Genomic DNA, 24875 nt, shown 5'->3' with positions numbered 1-24875 from the left:
TAAGGGATTCCCATGGGGATGACAGTTCCAAGCATCACAAACAACATCATGGCAACCTACAAAATTCAACCAATTAATATCAAAGCGAAAAATTCTAGAAGTACGGGTAGGGAATGGGGAAGAGGAGAGAAAAAGAGGCGAGTGATCAGAGAAAGACCGGGGAAGATGTTTAAGAGAGTTAGAAGCAAAGGAATTGGCCCAATCAAGGTTAAACAGACATCTATCAAGTCCGCCCAATGACGAGCAAGACCCATCCGATTGTTACACCAAGTAAAAATGAGGGGCCGAGAAATTATCATCAATCAAAGGGTTATTAAGCTCAATAAAATTTCTAAAAAATCTAGCTTTACGATCATAGTAAGCAAAATGTGCTACCTTTTATGCTCGAACTCGTGGAGAATAGTGTTAAAGTCTCCCGTGATGAGCTGGGGATATGTAAAGCGGAAAGTTTCAAAGCTCACTCCACAAAACAACATTGTTTACGAAAACACAAAGAGTTATAGATAGCCAAATAAGAAAAGGTTTTTAGAGGAGTTAATAGTAATAATGAGATGGAGAGCGCTTAGACACGTAGATAGAGGGTGACAACCCCAACAGATGAAGCTAAAGGACAATAATGCCGCCAGAGAAACCACTCGGAAAGAATGGCGGCCCAATCCCGCTTTTTGGGAAGTTTCCTGCAGAATCGAGAAAGACGATCAGTGTTAGCTCTGGTTTCAACAAGACAAACAACAGTTGGTTTGTGAGAACGCATAAGACTGAAGACACGAAAGTGGAGGTATCACGCCAGAAATACCCTCGCAATTCCAAAGAAATGATTTTTAGTTGTATTCATGGAGAAACAAGATAAATAAGGAGGGAAGAGAAAGACTCTAGGAGTAGGGTTCGATTTCCAGGGTTCCACTCTCCCTTCGAGACGAACTGGGAATGTTAGACCCTTTCCGAACAAAGAGAATCACGTCCCCGCCTCGGTTTGGTATCGAGCTAAAGTCATATCATCATCCGGACTATCAGGAAGGATCTCTTCCTCCGACATCTCATTGTCATCATCTTCATCAGAGAAATCCTCATCCTGACAGTCATCTTCTTCCATGCCCTCCACCTCAAGAGCAGCGGAAATTTTCTCGACTAGATCTGAATGAGAACAAGGGTTTGGATGGGAAGAGGAGGTGAAAGGGGGCTGGAGAGAGGACCCGAAGAGTGGGAGGTGGGGAGGTCTGACGCCTTGGAATGAAGCGCTCTGCTTTTTCTGGGGGAGGGTGAAAGGAGGTGATTTGATTGGTCATGCTGGGCGGTGAGGCTTTGGAAGCGAGCATGGTCCCGTCTTGGGACTTGGTCATGCTGGGCGGAGAGACATTGGAAGTAAGCAAGATCTCATCTTGGGACTCGGAGAGGGGAGTGGGAGCGAAAATCGAGGGGGAGATAACGGGCGTTCTCTGAACCGAGGGATCAATGGGTGTAGGGTCTGGGGAAACAACTGTCTCCACTGTAGGATTGATGTGAGTAGTGGGGGGCCGCCCACTATGAGTAAAGGATCTACCGCCACGTAGGCTGCGAGGAGCGGATCCTCGGGGGACGACAATCTCGGGACTCGGATCGGCTGCAACACCGCTGGTCGTGCGAATGGAGTGAGCGCCACCGCCCACCGACCACGAGTGTTACCACGCCCGGCGAAACCAAGAGCCAAGGGCCATAATCGTGATCGTAATTCTTGCCGCCCGTAAGAGCCGACGGGGAGGCGTCCGGAGAAGCGGTCGAGTCATCCATTTAGTTGATCCTCGACTCCTGATACCAAACTAGATCCAGTTCCAGTCTGCCACACTGGGCGAGACGGATTAGGTCTAGCAGCACCGGGAGTCGCAGAAGAATTACAAGAGTTGGTCCCATGACCGATCAAACCACAGGAATAGCAAAAGGTAGGTAAGCGCTCATACAAAACGATGACAAAGACTCGATGGTGATCGTCGCCTATCCAAAAACCTCTACTGAGAGGTTTGGACAGATCAACATCAACACAGATGCGAGCAAATTTGGATCGGGTAAGAGCAGCGGTAAATTCATCAACTTTAAGAAGGGTCCCAAACTGATTAGCAATGGCTTCCAAGGTCTCTCCTTCCCAGAACTCAACAGGAAGGTTGTGAAGTTGTATCCAAATAGCTGCAGAGGAAAGCTTAGCAAATGTGGGCTCGAAGAACGGCTTCCACGGCGAGAGTTGCAAGATAATTCCGTTGACCGACCAAGGTCCATCAAGAAGAAGGCATTGCATTACTTTCTGCGAAGAACACCGAATAAGAAGGAAGCCATTGGGAAGATCAGATATAGAAATTTCACTCGAAGGAACTCCATTTAGCAAGAAGATCGCCTTTGACTCGGCGAAAGGGGGGACTGCCGAAAAAGCTTCCCATAAAAGAGCATGCCTGGAACTTGAGACAGTGCTCGCTCAAAGAATCACCATCAAGTTTGATGAAAGCTCAAGTGTTTTCTTTGAGTTTGGAGAGAATATGGGGGATTATGCAAGGGGAATTGTCGCAAGGTTGACGAAGGGAAGAGGCGACTTGAGCCCAAGACTTGGATTGCGCCGGGAAGGAGGAGGGACCGATGTCGGGTCCCCCGCTGCATGGGCAAGGGGAGCGACTAAGAGAGAGACAGAGTCAGGGCTGAAAGCAGAGCAGAGTAGAGAATGTGCAAGTTGGGAGTTGAGCATTATTGACTGAGAGAAAGTGGAGAGTGTGTGAACACCCAGGCATTTAATCAAACACTGGGTTTTCACTAAACATTTCATCGAACACCTAGTTCTCTCTCAATCCCGATGATTGTTCCTCATCAATATGGTATCAGAGCTTCGGTGATGGCAACCAGTAGCTCATCGGCTGCAGTCAGCACCCCGGTGACCTCTCTTAGCCGTCGATCTAGGTGTTCATAGGGCAGGAGTATGGCAGGTGGAGCTTGCGGATGAAGACCGTCTTCAGGTCTCAGCAACTGTGGGATTTGGTGTAGAAGGGCGTGACTAAGTCGCAGGATGAGGCCATGGAGAGAGATAACAGGAAGCAAGACTCGAAGGAGCTATGCTTGATCCAGTAGGAAGTGGACGGCCCAAACTTGGACCACATGCAAAAGCTAAGTCAGCTTATAAGGCCTGGGAAATATTGAGGAAGCAATGCCAAGGAACGTCCAAGGTGCTATCCGTGAGGATTCAAGCTTTCCAGCAAAGCTTCGAGACGCTGCAAATGGGAGATAATGAAGCAATTCAGGAGTATATCTCATGGGTTATTATTTAAACAAGTGAAGAGACATTGACATTTTGACAATCACTTGTGTGTTTCTTTAAATAAATAAAAATAAATAGGTTATTTCGTAAATATTGATTTTTTAAAAATTAAATAGATAAGTCAGTGTTATTTATAAATAAATAAATAATTACATCTAAATAATTAATTAAAGATAATTAAGATGAGTGGTAGCACTATTAGTTACCATGCGGTAGATCGAAGATTTGACTAAAAATTTAAAAAGTATGAGTGAGGTGGTTGTTATTTATTTATTTTTGTAATAAAAACGACAACTGTTGTTGGTGGATCCATTGCCACTACTTACACTTGTTTTCACAATGGTGTTAATACCGCTGGTTTATGAATATTGTAGTGACTATCCACATTGTCAAATAAAATAAAATAAACAAGGACTTTCCCAAAAAGATGCCCCATTTTATAATTTATTGTCACAATGGCCTTAGGGCAGTTCTAGGACCATCAAATCATGGCATATTTAGCACTCATGTGCTTACTGGGTTGTTGATTAAGCATTTTTAAAATTTAAAAAAATTATTTATTTACAATTTGACCTTTATTGTTTACAATTATTAAAATAGTTTATTTGTGGGGTTTTTAACAAATTTTGTCTTAAAAAAGTATTGTTTGTTCTTAAATTTATTATCTTTTAAAAACCATTTATTTTTAAAATTATAATATATTATTATAAAAATAAAATAGCAAACATTATTTGAAAAGTAGTGTTATTTCTTGTATTTTTATTTTTAATTTGGCTACCACCTTATTGCCATAAATCTTTTTGGTATGCACACATGTATATATCTTTTAAAATTAAATTGCTATTATTGATATTATTTTATAAATTGTAAATAGATTAGTGTATTATTTTTTTTAATAATTTTTTATTTTATTTAAATTTTTTTATTTGAGTAACTTGCTTGTAGCGTAAAAATAATATAAAACCATGGTGCAATGGTTTAGCTAGAAGGGCCTATAGCCTACTAAAGAGGTGGATAACGCATATAAATTAATCATTGCTCATTACATTTACACCACATTATTAAAAAAAAAATTTAATTAATTTAAAAATATTTATGTATACATACTAATAAAATTATGTTTAGGTGGCAGTGAAATTAAAAAAGAATCACACAAAAAAGCCATATTTTTCAAATAATTCTTGTTATTTATTTTTAATAATATATAATTATTTTATTTTTAAAAAAATTCGGTTAAATGAAACAAGAAGTGATGAAAAAGAAGAAACTAGTAGAAGAAGAAGGAACCAGAAAAGAAGAGAAAACAGAAAATAATAAAAAAAATAAAAACAAAAAATCTAAAAAAGAAATAAATAATAATAAAAATTAGAGAAGCTGATTTATTTTTTTTAAAATCAGGTTAACAAAATAAGCCTTATTTTTTAAAAATATTTTTTTAATCTACTTTTTTTTAAAAAAAAAAATGCTACTATATTAATTATATTCTTAAAATACAAAACACTGCTAAATGTCACAAAAATGTCGATAACAAAGTGTCGTTTGTCTATAAATAAAGATGTATACATTAAAAATAAATAAACATATGCATAACTAGCATCGCCAGATAATGCCTGAGTAGTAATATATTAGTTATATTTACATGAACTCCTTTGAGAATTTCTAAAAAAATCTTTATTTCTTTTGTATTGTTGTACAATATTGAGTTGTAATAAAATTTGATGTGTTTCACATTATTATTTTGCCTAACATGGGTTTTGAATACTTTTGAAATTGATTTGAAGTGGGATACTAAGAAGCCCTACATCGTTTTGGCGTTATAGGTCGAGGAGTGACATCCTTTGAGTCCAAATTAAGTAGTGGTAAAATTATTCTCCTAACGTTCCTCTACACTACCTCTTAAGACTCATTTTGGAAATAGAATCCTTTGAAGGCCACAGCCTCTTGCTAATTTTGAAGCAGTAGTATACTATTCTCCTAGCGAGGGCCTCCTCACTTTCTCTTGAGATTCACTTGGGTTAGCGAAAACCTCTTGAAGACCACAAGCTTATGTGAGCTTAAAAAGTGGTAAAGAATTCTCCTAGTGAGAGTCTCCCCACTACATTTTAAGGCTCATTTAAGTGAATGGAAACCTCTGTTAAGAACCATAAGCTCTTATGAGTTCAAAGAAGTGGTGGACTGCCCTCCTTAGAAGAGCCACCTAACTACCTCTTGAGACTTGCAGGGGCTAATGGAAATATTTTGTTAAAGACCACTGAATGATGTTAAGACCATTTAAATGTCCAAAAAAAATAATAAAAAAATTACTTTCTAAGCACTCCCAATTAGTAGGAAAGAATGAGTTTTAAGCAACGATGAAGAAAGAGCTTCTCAAATGGTTGTCACGTCCCAGACCTAGCCAAATTGAACCCAATAGCAAATAGTATGAACCCAGTAAGCCTGCAAGTCACAAAATTTGTCTTAAACTAGAAGAATGATAACAAATTAACAAAAATACATGTACAATTTAAGGATATATCATAAGTTCAAATGCAAGAATGATTAAAATATAGAAATATCCTAATTACATGATTTGGTGTCTAGATAACAAATACAACTTAAGATATAATTCCAAAGGAAAACAATTACTTATCGATTGTTTAGCAACCTTGGGTTTACAACTCCCGATCTTAAAATGATTTAAAACAACTTCATGAGCTCACTTGAATAATAAGTAATCCAACATTTGAAAATCTTGAATTTAAAACAAATAGAATAATCAAGATTGAAACAAGAGTTGTCAACATTTGAAAAGGAAAAGCAAGTAGATAGCATAACCAGATTAAGTATAATTATTGGCCCAAAAATATTGGAATCAGATGAATTTCTGAACTAAAAATGTAAATAGAAAGATAACTGGTAATAGTGTATGTCTCCAAATTCTCAACAAATATGAAAGGTCATATGTTAATCATTTGTGACCTGAGCCAAGATAACAAAAGACATTTATTTACCCTCAGTGACCTAAGATTGAATATTAGATGTGGGCTTTGTTCTTGTCCACATCCTCTTTATCTAACTTCTTTAAAATATGAGAGCTTTGGATGCCTCATCAACTTTTCCTCATTTCTAGCTTCCTGTGATGTTTTGTTTCCATTGCCAGCCAATGTCATCTTGGTTTTGCTTCAAATAGCAATGAGCTACTTTCTTCTTTCTCTTGCTTCTACTTCTTGGTGTGGTGTTTGGAGAGGCTGGGAGCAAAAGAGAGAGGAGCTTCAAGGCCAGCCAATCTCACCAAGTAAATGTTCAACAGTGAGTTGCTTGATTTCCCATTCTTGTTATTTTAGGTCGCAAGCTAATGCTTTTGAAGATGTTTGTCTCTTGCCATGATCTTGTGTTCTCTTTCTACTTTAGTTTGATGGTGATTAAAGATGATCACGTGTTACCTTACAGTTTGATGTATGTCTAGTTTAGATTATAAGTATGCTTTGTCTGAGATTAATGCCTTGGTGCAGGGACGGAACCAAGACTCAATGGTAGGGGGGCTGAAGCCTAAAAGCAAAACAAAACAAAAATAAAAATAAAAAAAATAATTCAACAAAATAATTATTTTAAATGAAGAATAATGTGCTAATATAACAAAAAATTGAATACACATATTAAAAAAATATATAGTATAATTTAAATTTTTATTATTACCAATAGTAAATATATGAGATTTTGAATAATTCAACTAATAAAAATACATCTCAAGTTAGTATATTTTTTAAAATATGATAAAACTGATCACTCTCACTACAAACAACCAAACTATTGTTTATAAAAAGCTTTTGTTCTTTCACTCTAGCATATATAGTACATTATAACATGTGCATATATGTTATAATATATTTTAAATTACTAAAATTTGCATATAAGATTTTTTTATTAAAATTTTGAAATCCTAGTCATTTTTAAATTTTAAAAATAAAATGTGAAAAAATGCACCAAGAGAGATTTGAACTTGGGTGGATCAAAAAATCAAATACTTTATGAATAAACCCACTAACCACTCAAACCCACCTACATTACTTGCTTTTATATGTCCAAATATTATATTTTATATTAATTTGAATATAGGAAAACCAAAAATCATCAAATCTTATAGTGGAAATTGCCAAAAAAACCCTTTAAGTTTGTAAAATTGCCAAAAACACCCCGTTAGTTTTGCAATCCCCAAAAACCCCCTCCTTTTAAAGTCTATGTTTTTCAAACCCCCAAACCCCCGTAGAACGGATGCGAGCGGAGTGAGTTTCAAATTTTTGGACGAAAATGCCCTTGCATGGAGGAGTCGTGCGCACAGCACCATCTCGGCGATTTGAGAGGAAGTGGGGTTTTTCAGTAGGGTAACCCCGAGAGACAATTTATTGGAGCCGTTTAATTGCTTTTTCTCAACTCACGTCTTCGACTTTTCAATTTCCAGGCTGTCTCCGAAGTTGTCTCTCACCGGTAAGCCTCCGTAAATTGGCATTTCATGCCTTTTCCCTTTCCACGCAGTATCTCAAAGGAGAAGTCCCCCTGTGACTAGTTGGCATTTCATCGCTTGCAATCTAAGGTATTGAGTATGGTTTTATGTTAACTGCTCACATTACAAAGAAAGATTTTTCGGTTTTGTTTTTGTCTCGCTTTTTTGTTGGAAGATATTGAAGTCTCGTAGGGGGATTTCTACGGGTTTTTGTTAGTCTGCAGGAGATTTCTCGGCTAGGGTTTTGTTTTTGTTTTTGCATTTTCGTATGTATACACTATCGAAAATAGTTTTTCGATTATATGATTTGTGTAATATGTATAATGTACATTTCCGCTTCGCTTGATATAGTTCGCGCTTTTACAAACGAGGGTCGACGTTTAAGAAATGAGATGTTCTGAGTTTAACATTTGTTGTCTCTGCTTTAAGTATTCTCGCTCTGCTTTAACAAAATGGGTCTCTGCTTTAACATTTTATATCTCTGCTTAATAACCGAGAGTTTACTGCTTAAAACCTTATATTTCCGCTTAAACTTTTATCAATATCGCATGTTGAATGTGTTGTTATTGTCTGCAGCTTGTGATTATGGCGGTCAACCTAGTTAATGGGCGTTGCTATTTGACACCGGTTGTGGAGACCTTAGCTGAATTGAAAGTTAACACGACCCCTCGACACTGGGAGATTATTCGAAGGACACCGCTTTGCGCTGTTCATCGAGTTTGGAAGCCATATACCAAGAGAGGGCCCTTCTTGATTCTCTTTTTGCAAAGGTATCGATGGTCGCACCAATAAATTCGGGATCGGGGAAAGCCTCGCCGAAGCTTGCGACCTCAAGATGTGGCCCTCGTTCTTGGTCTCAGCGTTGCGATGGCGACGCGAGTGGTCTTTCGGAAGAAGAAAACCGGTCGGCGTTCGAAGGGCGGTATCTATCAAAGACCCTACGAGAACACAGAGACTCCATCAAGAGCACTCGGGTGCAACTTGTTCGACGAGGAGGGAGAAGAAGATAATTTTGTCAAACTCGATGGTGTACCTCATGGTGACAGTCCTCTTCCCAAATACATCATGCCTCGGTTCCGAACCGGATCGCTGATTACGTCGATGATCTACCGACCATGGGCGATACGCACGTGGGCGCAGGGCGACGCACTAAGTGGCTTATGGAGGATATTCCACAAGCGGCCGCCCGAGTGCAAGATAGATGCGCGGAAGATAGACCATACGGGGATACATTAAGGGTTGCTCGGTCGCGCTTAACGTCCGGTTTTACGAGCTGACCGGAACGGGGAAGAAAGTCCGTTCAGGAAGATCCCAAGGATGTTGTGCTACGGTGAAAGTACTTACCGGAAGCAAGCGACGGTGAAAACGAGCTTGTCATCGCTCGATGGAAAAGAGGTAATAAATCATGGACAATGTTTAACATAAGTCTTTAATGTTTAAACATTTTATTTAGCGTTTAACTTTAGTATTTTACCGTTTAACTCTTATTCATACCTGGTTTAAATATTTTTGTTCTCCGCTTTAATTATATTCTATAACGTTTAAATATATAGTTTTTATAGTTTAAAATGAATGATCTCACTGAAATTGTTTGGTTTACATATGTTAGTTTCTGAAATGGGTTCCGTGACGACGTCAAGAAAGAAATATTTGTTGGCGCCAACCCGACGGATGGATGCCATCGCTCCCGAACCACTTGCTCGAGGCGGGGATGAGAGGCGCCTCTATCGCGTGCGCCCGGACGCCGCTCTCCTACTTCCGGCACCACGCCGCGACGCAGTTCCTCGACGCCGAGAAGCCCTCCCCTACCCCGGCAGTTGCAACAACCCCCTACCACGACAACGATGGGGTCCCCTCGACCATGGCAGCCCTCCGACCGTGGTGACCGCACCGTGACATTGGGCGAAGATGTCACCGCAACTCTTGACGAGCATGCCGAGATATTGACGATCGAGTTTCTCGGCTTGTCGCCGTGTGGAGGCGCCGAAGGACGTTTCACAACCGTACCGCGCCATCCTCGAAAAGAACTGAAGCACCCGGACGAACGAGGCGTCGGAATTCGACGACGACGACATCATCGGAAGGTCATTCCAAAGGCGGCCACATTCGAAGAGACTCTGCGAAAAAGAGGAGAATAATATCGCCTCTGTCTCCACCGCCGGCCGACGATGAAACAATAGCAACACCATCGATGGTCGATGCCTTTATCGAGTCTGCCGCCGATGTACATGGCCACGACGTGAGGACACATCAGATGATGCGGCCGTTGCGCGGTTGAGAAGGTCGTCGACTCTCTTCTCGATGAAATCGTCGACCCGGTGGAACCGTACGCCAAGATGCGGCGATCAAAGATGGACACAATCCCACGAAGATCAAGAACAAGTTAAGGGTGTGTCTCCCAACGATGCTCAGTTGTCATGGCCACGGTTGAGAAGATCGTCGAATCCGTTGCTGGTGGCCGTAGGCAGACGATGCTGTAGCCCAAGCGGGGACACAATCCCACCACAACAAGAACCATGTAAGGAAGTGTCTGCGGTTGATCTCGTTGCTGCCGTCGTCACGATCGAGCCGGACACAATCCCACAACAAGAACAACAATGTAAGGATGTGTCTCGCAGCTGATCTTTCGTCGCCATCGCCCCCGCGATCGAGGAAGATCGTGATGAAGACCCCGACCGAAGCAACGAGAGAGATGATCAAGGCCAATCAAAAATTGGACCGGATACTATCTCGAAAGCTTTTTATTCGAAGAAGAAGAAATGGGTTGGCTCGAGTCGTCTTTAACAAATACGAGCAGGGGAGTTGATGAGGATCTTCCTCAACTCGCTCTATGGACGGGTAAGTGTAACGCTTTTTATGATATTGTTTAAAGGGTTTCTTATAGTGTTTAACGATTACCTAATAGTGTTTAATACCATTATGTTATCATTTACGCTTTTCGCCTTTACCGCTTTAATTATATATAATATCATGTAACAATTGCTAATATCATTTAAATATTTACAATATGGTCTTCTAATATCTCATATCGTTTAACCTCAAAGACTGTCTGTGTGGAAGAATGACGTCGTCAAGACCACACGCGACAGAGTTATACACGCCGCCGAGGGGAAGGAGATGGTCATCGATGATGTGATGGACGCCAGTACGCATAATACAAAAGTCGCCGAGCAAAGAGCCATATCCTCTACAAGAAGCGCGCTCCATCATCGACCAGCTTACTGGCTTTATGTCAAAAGCGAGACGACGACATGACACACGATTATGGCTATGATCGGGGATGCCATGCGCAACTGCGCATGAAGTTCAAATTGTCATCCTCCCGATAATCATGAATGGCCACTTCCACGTCGTCGTCCCGGACAATGATAAACAAGAATACAGTGCATTATTCTTCATGTCCGGTACGATAAGGACGCGTTGACATGGTAAGTTCTTTAATTATGTCCCGATTAATATCCTGCTTGGTATTTAAATCGGTATTCTAATCTCGACTTGCATATCTCGACAATGGAATCTATTCGACCTTTGTGTCGATATGGAGTTAGGCGAGTCGCCATTCAGAAAGACCCGCCTGCACGGCTACGTAAAACCCCACGCTAAAAACAAGGAAGCGCCGATTGCGCCGGCCCACGCCATGCGGTTTATCGAGCACTCACCGTGGATGAGAAGTTACGGCCACCGCATGCGAGCGTTCCTTACCTCGGGACACGGTATGTTACCCCGATACTTAAGGAGGGAGGGCACGGGCGTCCCATGACAAAGGGGGTCATCGCAAGCGAGTTAAATTGCTTTTTAAATAACATGTCTCAGATATCCGATCGTCAATTTTGTTTTCAAATGTAAATCGACAAATTCAATTCATTGTTTTCGTGTTCAAGAACATGACTTGTATATCTTAATGTAAATTTTTGTTTGTTTTTGAATTGTAAAAGCTGGGTTAAATTCCATCTCGGGTTTTATTTCATTGTTTAATTTACGTTGTAATTGTGTACATTTCACTTTCATTGTTTAAATATAGTATATATCGCTTTAAACATCAGTTTTTAAATATTTCAAATTACGGTGTACCCGCTTTAAAATAACACTGCTCTGCTTAAATAAATGCACTCATTGTTTAACTAAATATGGAAAGTTGCCCATCAATACACAATTCAATTCATTGTTTTTGTTTTCAAGAACACGACTTGTATATCTCAATGTAAATTTTTGTTTGTTTTCAATTAGTAAAGGCGGGTTAAATTTCATTCAGTTTCATTTCATTGTTTAATTAACGTTGTAGTTGTGTACATTTCCGCTTTCATTGTTTAAATATACCATATATCGCTTTAAACATCGCTTGAAATATTTCAAATTATAGTGTATCCGCTTAAAATAACAATGTCTCCGTGTAAATACATTCAATTCGTTGTAGAATACACAATGTTTCCCGTCATCGCTCGGTTTATTAACAATGCCTAGCTCGGCGACAGCTTCATTGCAAGATCGCTGACAGACCGGATCCTCGCGCTGCCGCAATGTAACTCTCATGGACATCAAACGCTATGCGACTCGATCCTCTTTTCGCCTAGGCCGCCCAGCTGCCTTCTAGTCACAGCGGTCGCAAACGAAGCTCACGATTTCCGTCCCGAAGGCCTCGTCATCGTCGGGTATGGGAATATAGCTTCCTTTGTATGCCAGCTTGTAATTGTCGACGGTGAAGTACCCGCTAATAAATCGATGTACGCTGGTGTCCTGCTCGCATTATTGCTGCGCATAAAGCATGTTTGCAAGGGATACCATAAACTTGCCACCTTCGACACGAACAAGTTCGATGGCGAGATCCACGGAGTCGTCGCGATTGGTCGATCACTTCGTAACGATCATCGACACAACGACCAACACGAAGATTTCGACCGTCCTCAACAATGATCTCTAACTTCGAATGTATGTCCAGGGCATAAGTAGGTCTCCCATTTGGTCGCTTGCTCACGCCGGTTACATAACATGCGCATCAACTGAACCTCGCAAATAAGGTTAAACAAAGACGATGATGGTTAAATAATTCGTCAACATGTTTAAACATTATTGTAATTAATTAAACGAAATGATTAATATTTAAAGTCGGAAAAGTGTAATTAAACAAAAGATTGAGAATGTTTAAAGGGTAATACTAAATGTTAAGTGTAAATCAACATTCGCAGATCTTATGGAGTCGCACCATTTTCGACCACCCCGGTAAATGACGAGCTTCCTTGATCCAAGCATCGAACGACTCCGCTGACGCTCGAATACATCTCACCCCAACGATCACCTCCGAACAGATAATTCGACCAATGTGCCATATCCGATTTATTAATCAACGAGTGATGAGCTTCGGTGATATGGCTCGCAGCTCATTCACAGTATCATCGAAATCTTTTAGCCGTGGATGCCCACGCAACGCGGAAGCATATAGACCAAAGACTCTCCTCAATGCCTTCCCAAGTCCGACATTGGCTTTCATAAAATTGGCCTCCAAATGTCGAAGACGAAAGACGCATGTGGCGAAGAAGGGAAGACTCTCGCAATTGCGCTCACAAGGCCCTTGACCCGTCTCGACACGAAGGTAATTATCTCATGATAATCTCCACCCTCGTGATAAGGCATCGCCCAACTTAGATATGAACCAAGTCCAATTGGCATCGGGTCTCGTTGTCGACTATACCAAAGGCGACGTGAAAAACCATTGTTACTATCTTTCCCCGTGGCACCCGAAAGAGTGTACCCCGATATTTTTCCAAGGAGGCTGGGTACCATCGAGAAATGACAGCCGCCCTCGCAAGCCCTCTCGAATCCCACAATACACGCCACGAAAGAAAAAGAATGCACGCTTAAAAACGATCACCGCCTCTCTCCACGATCGCACCGCCGGATTTGTCTCACCCACCTTTATCCACATACCAAAAGCAAACAAATCATAGCCGGAGATGTCACCGCCAGTCGAGGACCACCCGGCATGCTCTTTTTCCCAACCAAGCCTCGCTTTGTATGGTATGTGGACACCATGTTCCCGCAACATGTCCTTCCCGAATGTCGATGGCCTCAGTACAAGGGACGGTCCTGAGCTTTCGAATCACTGCGGCGCTAACCCATTTTTCGACGCTTTCGGATGTGACGCCGAACCCTATGCCACCACCGCAAGTGTGTGACGGGTTGATTGTCTTGATTCCGAAAGTATTTTTTTGTTATACTCTTTTGATGCATGAAGGCGCCAACGACAACCATCGGCAGCGCATTCCACAGTCACCCGATGTTTTTCGTTCTTTATGAATTTGAAGTCAAAAATTCTTTTGATTGCATGATTTCGAGTACATCCCTCGAAATGTTCTGACACTCGCCAAAAACGCTGTCCAATATCCAACGACAACACTTCGTAATGATCCGACAAGGAAGGAAGACATCCCACACCGCCGTGGTCACCATGGGGATGAATGGGAGCACTCGCGAATCAATTCTCGCCAACACTTCACTCAAATGAAAAGATCAATATGTTAAGCGGAGAATATAATGTTTAAGCGTATAATGACAATAGTTAAACGTTAAATTAAATACTTAAACAATTAACTAATAACGTAAAAGGACTAGGATAATATGTTAACCAGATGATTTTGACATATTTAAACAATAATGACCCCGCATAACCCGGAATAATTAAAAAGAAAAGGAACTTACAACGAGTAAACCTCGCTTTTCATTAGGATTCCGCAACGGCACATTTTCCGTCCTCGACGACAAGATCAACTACAAAGCACATTTGAAGATGGAGTGGACGTGACACATCCGACCGGAAGTCAACATCGCTTTTCTATTGGGCAAAACCGCTTTTTATATCCATCCGGTGTGATGAACTTAACCCCGACAAGAGAAACTTCGAGACCCCATCGCTCACATATCTCACTAACACCAATTCCCCAAGAAGTCTCGAGCTGAACATTAGCACTCTTCCCTCCCCGCTGAATCTCAGCAATACCACAAAAAAACTCTCCATAATATATCGGTTTAAAACCAAATCGGATAAAACCAAATGAAATGAAGAACAAAAACGAAGACGACTTTAATAAGAAGTAGAAGATGTAAAGAACAAACAAAGCAATGTAAAGGCAAACAAAAAAAGCTACGCTTGTATGCATAGAGGTTAGACTAGACGTGATGTGATTGGGCGGTATTTTTCCCTCCATCCCAAGGGCAAAAGGGAAATATATGTCATTGTCGCGAGGAAGACATATTGTCATCGCTCGAATGAAAGTTCTCAACTCAACATGAGTCTCTGTGTAAACGTCAAGCTTTTTACGTTTAAACAGATACATATAGTGTTTAAAATAACGGTTAAATGTTTAACTAAAGTCTATATCATGTAAATAATATGTTATTGTTTAAATTGAACGCTTTCAATCGACATCGCGCTGCTAGATGGGTACCTCCCCGGTCATCTGCTTAAAACATATTTACGTATTTTCTTAAACACCGTGTCATTGTTTAAAGAGTAACTTGAGTATTGTTTAACTTTTTCTATTGTTTACAATGACGCTTTTTTGTTTCCCACATTGTTTTTACTAAGTCTCTGCTTAAATTTCGTAGTTCACAACAAATCACGATTGTTTCGCTTTTATTTATAAAAGATTTACAACATTTACAACATTTACAAAGATTTACAACATTTACAACATTTACAACGTCCGCTCGGACTTTGGACACTCACGACTCGACCCGTGATAACTGAAACAAGTGTCTCAGACATTCGAATGCTCACGAGCTGCAGATAACAAGCGCATCAACTTGAACCCCGCAAAACGTATAACATTAAAAAGGTTAAACAACACACATTCATGAAACCGACTATTAATCAATGTGTCATGGTAGGACTTAAACGAAGATCCCGAGTAGTTAAACACGTAACGTAAGCATGTCAGCTATCGCGTCATTTTCTTAAACGGCAATGTAAAAGTCTCAGTGGTAAATGTCAATCCCCGTCTTTAAAGGATGTTTTCATGATCTCCTCCTCTAGAGAATCCTCCGCAATCACGCAATACGTGAAAACTTTCTTTTCTTACCCAAGTCGAAATGCTCTCTTAATCGCTTTCCCGTCATCCACCACTGGAGAATCCTCCGCATTCAGGCAATTATGAGAGGATTTCGCTCGACAGAAAAAAAGATAGTTTAACTAGTTCGGTGATTACGGCTAATCGATTCTCAAGATAAGGAAGAAGGCTCACGAAACATCCTTTCAGATAGAGTGGTTGTCCATGGGAAGAGGAGGAAGAGGAGGAGGAGGAGGAGGATGATGAGGACGACGAGGAGTGGTCTGTCCATGGGGAGGGTTCTTCCCGGTTATTTATGGTGTGAAGTCCACAAGCGAGTCGACTCTTCGTATCCAGAAAAAAAGTTAAACGACACGGTGCCCGACATCGATCGATGAGAACGAACGGGTGTTCGGAAATTTATGTTACGCGTGCATAAGAATTAATGCCGTCATTAATTCTCACGCACGGATACTATAACCCTCGCCACTCGCCACGCGCACATGCCAACAATTCAGATCAAACGAAAAAGATCACCGCTTTTACGCAGAGACTTTGAGAATTTACACGCTTTATGAATAGTTATACATGTAAAGATAATGTTAAACGGAGATGGGAAGTATTAAAACCCGGATATGACAATTATTAAACATATTAGTAAAAATATTTAAACGGATAATAGCAAATAGTTAAACATTATTTAAAAATATACAAATAGATAACCATAAACGAGAAGAACTTTACAACGAAATGAACTCGTCAGTAATTATCGCTTTCTTCTCGTCGTAATACAACTTCTACAACCATAAACGAGAAGACGATAATGGCACATGCTCCGCCTCGACAATAAAAATCGACTACATTTCATTTGAAGATGAAGTGCACTTGACCAATCCGATGGAAATCAATTTCATTTTTCTGCTCGAGAAACCGATTTATATATTTCGGGTATGATAATGAGGAGAACAACAAGATGTAATGCAACTCCTTGGCATTGTCTATCAGAAACCAAGCAGAAAGCCCTTCAAAAGGTTGAACATGATGTGATTTGGCGCTTTCCTTTCCGACGAAAATGCCAGGGCCAAAAATTGGATTTCACAACATGGACCCATTTGAAGTGAACGGTAGGGGGTAAAAGGGAAGTTAAACACTAACGGAAGGGCTGTCCGTGGTGTGTAAAAGTAGGAGGGGGTTTTTGGGAAGTTTTGAAAATTACGAGGGGTGAACAGTAATTTTCCCAATCTTATATTGTTTAAAAAATATTCTCTCCAACGCCGAGGGGGGCCTCAGCCCCTGCTAACCTCCCTTTGGTTCCGCCCTTGCCTTGGTGATATATATATATATATATACATATGTTAAGCTGCAACCATTTGTATATAGGTGCATCATTATATATATGTATTTATGTATGTATGTATGTATGTTCATGTATTGACCTCACTACAAGAAAGTTGGGCTATAATGACTAAATTTAGCAGTTAATTTATAAATTTTTATGCTTTAAAATTAACTAAATATGTTTATTTTATTTTATTATTTATAAATAAATCATAACAACGTAATAAAGCTGTCTAGCAATTTTAATGAAGCCAAGTAGTTTAATCTAAACTTCTTAATTAGAGTAGCGAGGTGGAATGCTCATGTTTTGCATGGGTGTGAGTATCACCACATATTGGTTATAGGACGAAAAAAGTGGTCTTTTGGTGAAATTTTTTTTTGGAATTTCCCCCATATTGGTTCAATTCTCTTTTTGTCAATTAAAAAAAATATATTTAACGTGCACAAAATGCTATGATTTATTACAAGTCCAAACTAACTCAAAACATAGCTAAAAAAATTAAATCATTAAAATTAACTATTTAAAAAGATCCATGTTGATTGCTATACTATAAGTAAATATTTACAATTTTATATAAAAACTATAACTTAAAAAATGCATATAGTATTTTAACCCGTCCACACTGCTTTCAGATGCTTTCACCCATTTACACTTACAAGCATGTGACATCCAACCTTAGATTTTCCTTCACTCCACTCCACCCTCTCACCCACCCCCTTGCTTTGATCTACATCTCAAGCTCCACCCATGGGGGGGCCTTCGACATCGTGTAGCTCGCCATTCGGATACTGAAAACCCTCACTGAGCTCTATTTCGTTGACCTCATTCTCCTCATCTTTGTCTTCTTTCATGAATGGTAGGTTCATGCCCTGCTCTTCACCCTCCTCCATTTCCTCTCATTTTTATGGTATACCACGATCTACTACCCCGAACCGCGGCCGAAATGATGCTCCCGCTGGGTTTGCTTTTGCAGATGAGATTGTTGAGGAGTTGAACGAGGCTGCGAGATCTGGGGAAGTGGATAGTATCTCTGTTACCGTGAGGTTTCGGCCATTGAGGTGAGGAAATATGGATCTGGTTTAGATGTTGTAGATCTGTTGTTGGTGTTCTTGGATTTAGAGGTGATTATTAATTTTTTTCTTATTGTAGTGAAGGGGAGTTCCAGCAAGGGGATAATATTGCGTGGTATGCTGATGGTGATAAGGTGGTGCGGAATGAGTATAATCCTGCCACAACTTATGCTGGTAAGCGTATTCTCTTTTCATTTGATCACTCGAGTAGAAATACCTCAATTGAAGTGCAAAATTTTAAATGAACTAATTTTCTGAAATTCTTTTTGCGTTCCTGATCTTCTTCCAAGAATCACAAAGAGTACCTATTTCTTTCTCTCATTATTTATTATTTTTTCACAAGCACGGAAATTGACTGCTAGATAATGTTTCACTGTTGTATTTAGATATCAAACACTACAACAAAAATCCCAAATCGGCACGGTAAAATTGGCACGGAAATGGGGTTAAAAACCATGCCAAACTGGTTTTAGTACTGTATTTGGCACCAAAAATTAACCGTCTTATATAGACTAATCACAAAATACATTTTTAGCACTGTTTTTTTAATCTTGACCTAACTTTATCATCTGTTTTTCGGACGGTTTTTTTATTATCATGCCAACCATCACCATCAATGTTTGGCACGGACTTTTGATTCTACATCCCAGACTATTTTTAGCAATGTTTTTATTGGTTCAAGATTTTGGCGATAATTTTTTTAGACGATATTATATACTTATACTTTTTTTCACGGTATTTGCGATGCTTTTTAATAAAACTTTTTATTCTGATTTTCTGCACGCTTTTTGTTTAATCTGTGAAAAAAATAATTTATATGAAATTAATTTAATTTAATTTTTTAATTGCACTAGTTAAAAAAATTTTTGAATTACCAAACAAAAATCATCCTATTGAATTAACAATACATATAGATGCCCTATATATACATTGGAAATCATGTAGTATAATACAAACACTTGTATCAAAACAACATTAAAACTCCATTACACATGCAACATTTAGGATGCGTTCCACTGCAGCTTGCACCTCTTCTTTCTCATAGTGGTAGGAAGCCTCAAGTGAGCTGAGTAAGTGATGGTCTCTCTGACTGTCAGAGTCCCAAGCAGAACATTTTCTTGTGTCACGTAAGCCTGCATCAATGTGAAGGATTCTAATTTACATAAGACAATAGGGTTCAAAAGCTAAATGGGTCATGAAAATTGATTGGTTAATTGAGTTGAGTAAGAATAACCATGAACAAATGCTATGATTTCTGCAGTAAAGATAAACCAAAGGGTATGCTCTAACTCCAGTTTTTTTTTTTAAAAAAAACCCAACTTTCCCTCAATTTTCACTCTTAGACCATTTTCATGCTAAGTCTTGTTACGTTAATATATATATATATATGCATATGTGAACTAAGAGATATAAGAGAATGCTGCTCAAACTTACATTGAATTTCTGCAGTTAGATGGCCAAAATTTTGTTTCTGCTCAAGCAATCCAATGCTGAAATTTCTAAGAGGTTCTCCAATCATACTGAAGATTATTATTGTTCAAGTTCTTGACCGATCCAATCCATCCCAAAACTCGATTGCTGTTGTCTTGTTGCTGTCGATTCCCAGCTGTTAACTCACAGAATACGCTCGACTGAGCTTGTGAAGCATGAACTGTGGACATACCGGAAGTCCTTCGAGGGAAATTGATGAGGCTAGTTGTACAAAATGAAGAGACAGATGGGTGCAATATACAGAGGCAATATTTCTTTCAAATAGTTACGAGCATTCCAAAATGAAGAGATATATTTGAAGAATCTGAAGTGCTCGGTGCTCTTTGATCATATGATTAAATCTCTGATTAATCAGAACATTAAAATAGTGAGGAAGAAAGAAGAAGAAAATTCTCACCAATTGGTCCGGAGCCAGTCATTTTGCTGTAGTCGATGAGATCATTCATACAATTTACTACCTCTGATATCTGCAAGACAAGTCAACAATGGAGTTTATTCAAACCCTAATTATATAAGTTTCTAGATATGCTTAAATTTAAAGACCATACAACACATTTTATGTCGATTAAATAAGACAATTTCTTAAGGCTCATAAGCCAGCTGTCTATGATATAAACTAGCGAAAACAGAACACAACCTACCTGAAGGCAACGAACATATATATTCATGTAGCCTAGTTCATTTAATTGAGGCACCTCTACAGCTTTGGCTAATTGCTAGGCAGAAATCACAAACCTGTAATAAATTCCTGATCCAAATTAATATTCCATTCCTGAATTGCTGTTTGTAGTAAATAGCAGAGAAGAAATTAATTGCAGTACAAGAAAGTTACAGACAAAAATATATCTAATAATTACTCTAGTTTCATAAGGAAAAACCATCTCTTTGAGGAAAAAACAAAAAGTTAGAAGGCCTTGTAATGTTTCTTATTTAATGCAAAAAGATTAAAAAGACAACAAGAAAACATCAAACAAACAGAAATCTTACGAATCACAAGTATTGTGCAAATCTTGTGCAGGCAAGAAAGGTGTATTCACGAGGGCAGAGTGGTATTTCTGAACAGCAGCCCCAAGTTGGCCCAACTGCAAGCCAGCCACAACAGAGTTCTTGTCATCCACATCTAAATGAAGGCATTATCATCATACAAGTTTTACCTGTGGAATCATCATTCTTCGAGGTATAAGCTCCTCATGGCGCCTAGCACAGAACTCCCATGAAGCAATCTACAAAAAGAAAATTTGCGTGTGTCAAAAAAACTTTTACAAGACAATATGCAAAGGAGAGCATTTTTAATGATGAAAGAAATTACCTTCAAATCTGGATTAAAAGAACACGCAAATGACCTTCACGTACTATGCGCATGCGCTGAAACACACTCTCCTGGACAGCTTTTGCATAATCAAGGACAATTTGACCTGATGCATTGTAGTGCTCCCGAGGCACATCAACATAAAGAAGTTCCTCCAAAGTACCACTAGCATATTTGATTTGGTACAACCTTGGCAAAACTTCGACAATTATTTCTGAAATCAACAAGACAGAATAAGAAAAATCTAGAAAATGCAAACAAGAACAAGAGTAATCTAAAAGTCTATCAGTAAATTGGAAACAAAGCAAGCATAGTAAGCAAAGTCATGTTATTTATAATTGTACCAAAACCTCGGCCAGGTTTGCAATTGCATAGGTCACAATGCCAAAGATCCTGTGGATTTGCAAACAAAAATTCACTAAACACATCCATATTGCCAAAAACAAAATGTACTTGCTATAGAATAAATACCTGAATTGAATAAATAATTTGCAATTATTTCCTTTTAAAACAAACCCAGATGTAAGTCATAAATATACTTTCATCTAGAAAATGATACCTGAGGGAAAACAACAGTTGTTTGATGGCCACTTCCATATTGAGAAACACACCACCTTCGCTTTGCATTGGGAGCAAAGTACTCTGCAACAAATTTTCTCCAAAACCCAATATTGTTATCCTGCAACCACAAGATATAATACATAAGTGATTTCTGCTTCTATCAAACGTGCACAATAGAAGATTACAACAAATTTTCTCCAAAACCCAATATTGTTATCCTGCAACCACAAGATATAATACATAAGTGATTTCTGCTTCTATCAAATGTGCACAATAGAAGATTACCTCTGGTCTGTTCTTCTGGTGAAATATATAGCGTGTCAACCGTTGAGCACACCGAGATTAAACACAAGCATTTAATCAAGCATTTAATCTACTAGGACCACCACTTCCAGATGCTTCAATGTTGATAAAAGCTCCAATAGTATCCCGCCATTTGTTTGCCTTCATAAATCCATGAGATCCCTGGAAATATCAATTAACAGTAGGAATAATTATATTAATGTCCATATCAAATGTCTCAAAAACTACCTAACAAGTACAATATGAAGCATCAAGAGGGAGAAGAGTATGCTCATCAATTATAATCAAATAAGTCACAAACATGGTAAAATCAAAGTCTGGGAAACTATTAAACCCTAGCATGCGTTTATTGTGTGGGTTTATATGTGAATTTTTGCTCATCAATTAGAATGAATTGTTGCTAAATAAATTGAAGTGAACTATGGTTTGAATTGTTGCTTCATCTTCTTTATCAACCAATTGAAGAGAAACTAACTTCTACACCAACAACATCAAGAAGACAAAACTCAAAGTAAGTTTTAACATATATCCTCTTCATCATTCGGGCCATCAAGAGTGTTGTTGGCAACGAGTGTGGTGCGAAGGCTTTTTCTTGTTGGAGAGTGCTCATCAACATGCGATTGCACCTCCACTGTTGGTGCTCCAGGGATAGATCGCGTGAGAGTAGCAACATGCATATCGGAGAGGTCAATGCCCTTCAACCTAAGTGCTGCAAGCAATGACATTTCAAATGACTCATGACGAGCCCACTCAATCCGCATCGCATCATGTTCAGCTCGCATCGTATCATGCTTGGCAAGCATTGCATTGTGCTTAGCTTGGGTTTTAGCAAGCTCTTCCTGCAACTCCTTAATTTGGTCAAATAGTTGCCCACTTGATTGAGAAGGCCCCGAACGTGGCTTGTAATTGATTGAAGACATTTGCCTACTTATATTACCCTTTCCCAACACTCTATTATGACTTCCGACAGCAATGCGGCCCCACAATTCATTTTGGTTGATAGAATTTTCATCTTCCCCTTTATCACGCTTATCTGTAAGGGCTTTATCAAATTGTTCCTGCATCCATAAAAAATTAGATCCAAGTAATAAAAAAATATTATATAAATGTCTAAAGTAACCTATGAAAGTAATATATCTATATATATAACAAATCAAATAAATTGATGCAAATAAATAAATAAGCTTATATTGTGAGAGATTGCAATGTTTAAAAATATATATATGGATATAGCCTTCACAAAAACAAAATCCTTGCTTGAACAATCAATGTAATTGCTTGCAAATAAATTGATGAAACTATTACTAAAAAGCCACTAATTTAATAATTGATGTAAAAAATTAACTTCTTGAGGAAATTATAGTATACTTACAACAATTTGTGTAGCACGCTCACCCTCGAGAGTGCCATCCTTCTTCCCATGATGAAACATTCTTTTGGTGTCGGTTCCCTACCCAATTCTTCAATCTGAAAAAATAGCATAATAAAAAATTTAAAGAGTTAACTAAATCATAAATAATAATAATAATAATAATAATAATAATAATAATAATAATAATAATAATTAAATATAATATGGACATCACAAGCCTAAGACAGTGTACAACAATGCTGACAGATCCACTACGGTAGATTACAATCGAAGAAGTTCCATTTAATGCCCTGTCCTTTTTGTTTTGCTCACTTATTTTCTTGAACTAACTCTTTCAATAGTATTTTTACTATTGAAAGACATGCTTGTAATTAGTGGGTTTGGTGTCATGTTTAGAACATGAAAGTTGGGTAAGTGTCTTGTAAGCTATAGTTAAGTTTGGTATGTGTCTTGTAACAAATAGTTGAGTCTTGGAGCCTATATAAGGCCCCTTAGTTTGTAAGGTGTGGGCGTCCTTCACACACCAATCTTTGGTCATTCCTATCCCACACCCTTAGGGTCTCATCCTTTCCCTTGTATCCACACCAAAGTTATGCAATAAAGAAGTCCTTTCTTTGTTAGTAATCCCTCTTTCTCATTTATGCTATCATTCTTCTAAGTCTCTCAAATCTCATGCACTCTTACTAGTATAAGCTTCCGCCCTAACCGTTACTTCACCCGGATGACTCTACAATCCGAGTAAGTTGAACGGCATCCCCAATGTCCTCATCATGACGACGGCGCTGTGGATCTAGTGGTATCAGAGCTACAGTTACTTTCTCACCGAAAACCTCAAGGTAATTTTACCATGCACGGGTAAAACCCTTAACAGGGTCCCCAACATGTAGATAGTAAGTTTTACCTTGGCATTATGACTTTTATTTGATCCATAAACCATTTTTAAAAAAAATCTAAAAATGAGTTTTGTACAAACATTTTGAAAAAATTATTTTGAATTTCAAATGAATCTTTTATGTGAAAAGAGTTAATCTAACTAATCTAAGAGTAAGACAAACTAGAGAACACCAAACAGTACCCGTCAGAGGACAGGAGGTCCGTTTAGGGGAAAAAGAGTGTGGAGGTAAGTCTGAACTCTAAAAATTGGAAAGAATGAACTCTCACATATTAAAAGATAATCATGATGATTTCAAAAAATTATTCTTCTAAGTAATTATGCAAAGTGGAACACTCAGGCTTTGGAAACTAGAGACTCTACAAGGGTGGCCTAGTACCGATGGGGAAAGGTTAGTCCACTCTAAGAGGGTAAGGTTGAACAAGCCGACAGAGAATGTCCATGGTGAAAGGAAGTCTAATTTTTCAAAAACCCATAAAAACTAAAAAACTAATAAAAACCAAGAACATGTTTTTACTTTCAATAATTATGAATCAAATAGAGTTGTTTGCCAAGTTTAACTTCTATCGTATTATATGTTGTGGATGTTGTTATCGCATAAGAATTCTCTTATTTACTTACATCTATTGGAAAGTAGTATTAATTTTAATTTTATATTTTCTGCAAATCTTATCTAAATTTCATAAACAAGAAAAATAAATCAAGTTTATTTTCATTGCAAGAAAGAATCAAAACAACAAATATTAAATTA

At 38.7% G+C, this 24875-nt stretch overlaps 2 protein-coding genes and 1 long non-coding RNA gene across 3 annotated transcripts; 1 reads left to right on the top strand and 2 right to left on the bottom strand.

The window, feature by feature from the left end:
* Positions 1 to 955: 955 nt before the first annotated feature.
* On the bottom strand, positions 956 to 2266 carry LOC120272174. Its single transcript, XM_039278938.1, has 2 exons — positions 1793 to 2266; positions 956 to 1249 (listed from the first exon to the last, which is right to left on the bottom strand). The coding sequence occupies exons 1-2, from the start codon at positions 2264 to 2266 to the stop codon at positions 956 to 958; spliced, it is 768 nt and encodes a 255-aa protein (XP_039134872.1).
* A 15517-nt stretch (positions 2267 to 17783) lies between these two features.
* On the top strand, positions 17784 to 20337 carry LOC120272376 (kinesin-like protein KIN-7D, mitochondrial). Its single transcript, XM_039279199.1, has 4 exons — positions 17784 to 17982; positions 18100 to 18184; positions 18276 to 18370; positions 19646 to 20337. Exons 1-4 carry the CDS (start codon positions 17976 to 17978, stop codon positions 19807 to 19809), a joined length of 351 nt encoding a protein of 116 aa, XP_039135133.1. The 5' UTR covers positions 17784 to 17975; the 3' UTR covers positions 19810 to 20337.
* A 374-nt stretch (positions 20338 to 20711) lies between these two features.
* On the bottom strand, positions 20712 to 21028 carry LOC120271982. Its single transcript, XR_005540103.1, has 3 exons — positions 20997 to 21028; positions 20842 to 20910; positions 20712 to 20769 (listed from the first exon to the last, which is right to left on the bottom strand). It is a non-coding gene; the product is annotated as an uncharacterized LOC120271982 (long non-coding RNA).
* Between the last annotated feature and the right edge of the window lie 3847 nt (positions 21029 to 24875).

This window comes from Dioscorea cayenensis, chromosome 11 (genome assembly GCF_009730915.1).
Source record: "Dioscorea cayenensis subsp. rotundata cultivar TDr96_F1 chromosome 11, TDr96_F1_v2_PseudoChromosome.rev07_lg8_w22 25.fasta, whole genome shotgun sequence".
Taxonomy (NCBI): Eukaryota; Viridiplantae; Streptophyta; class Magnoliopsida; order Dioscoreales; family Dioscoreaceae; genus Dioscorea; species Dioscorea cayenensis.
Note: the sequence above shows the minus strand (reverse complement) of the source record. Positions and strands in the feature narration are given on the sequence as shown.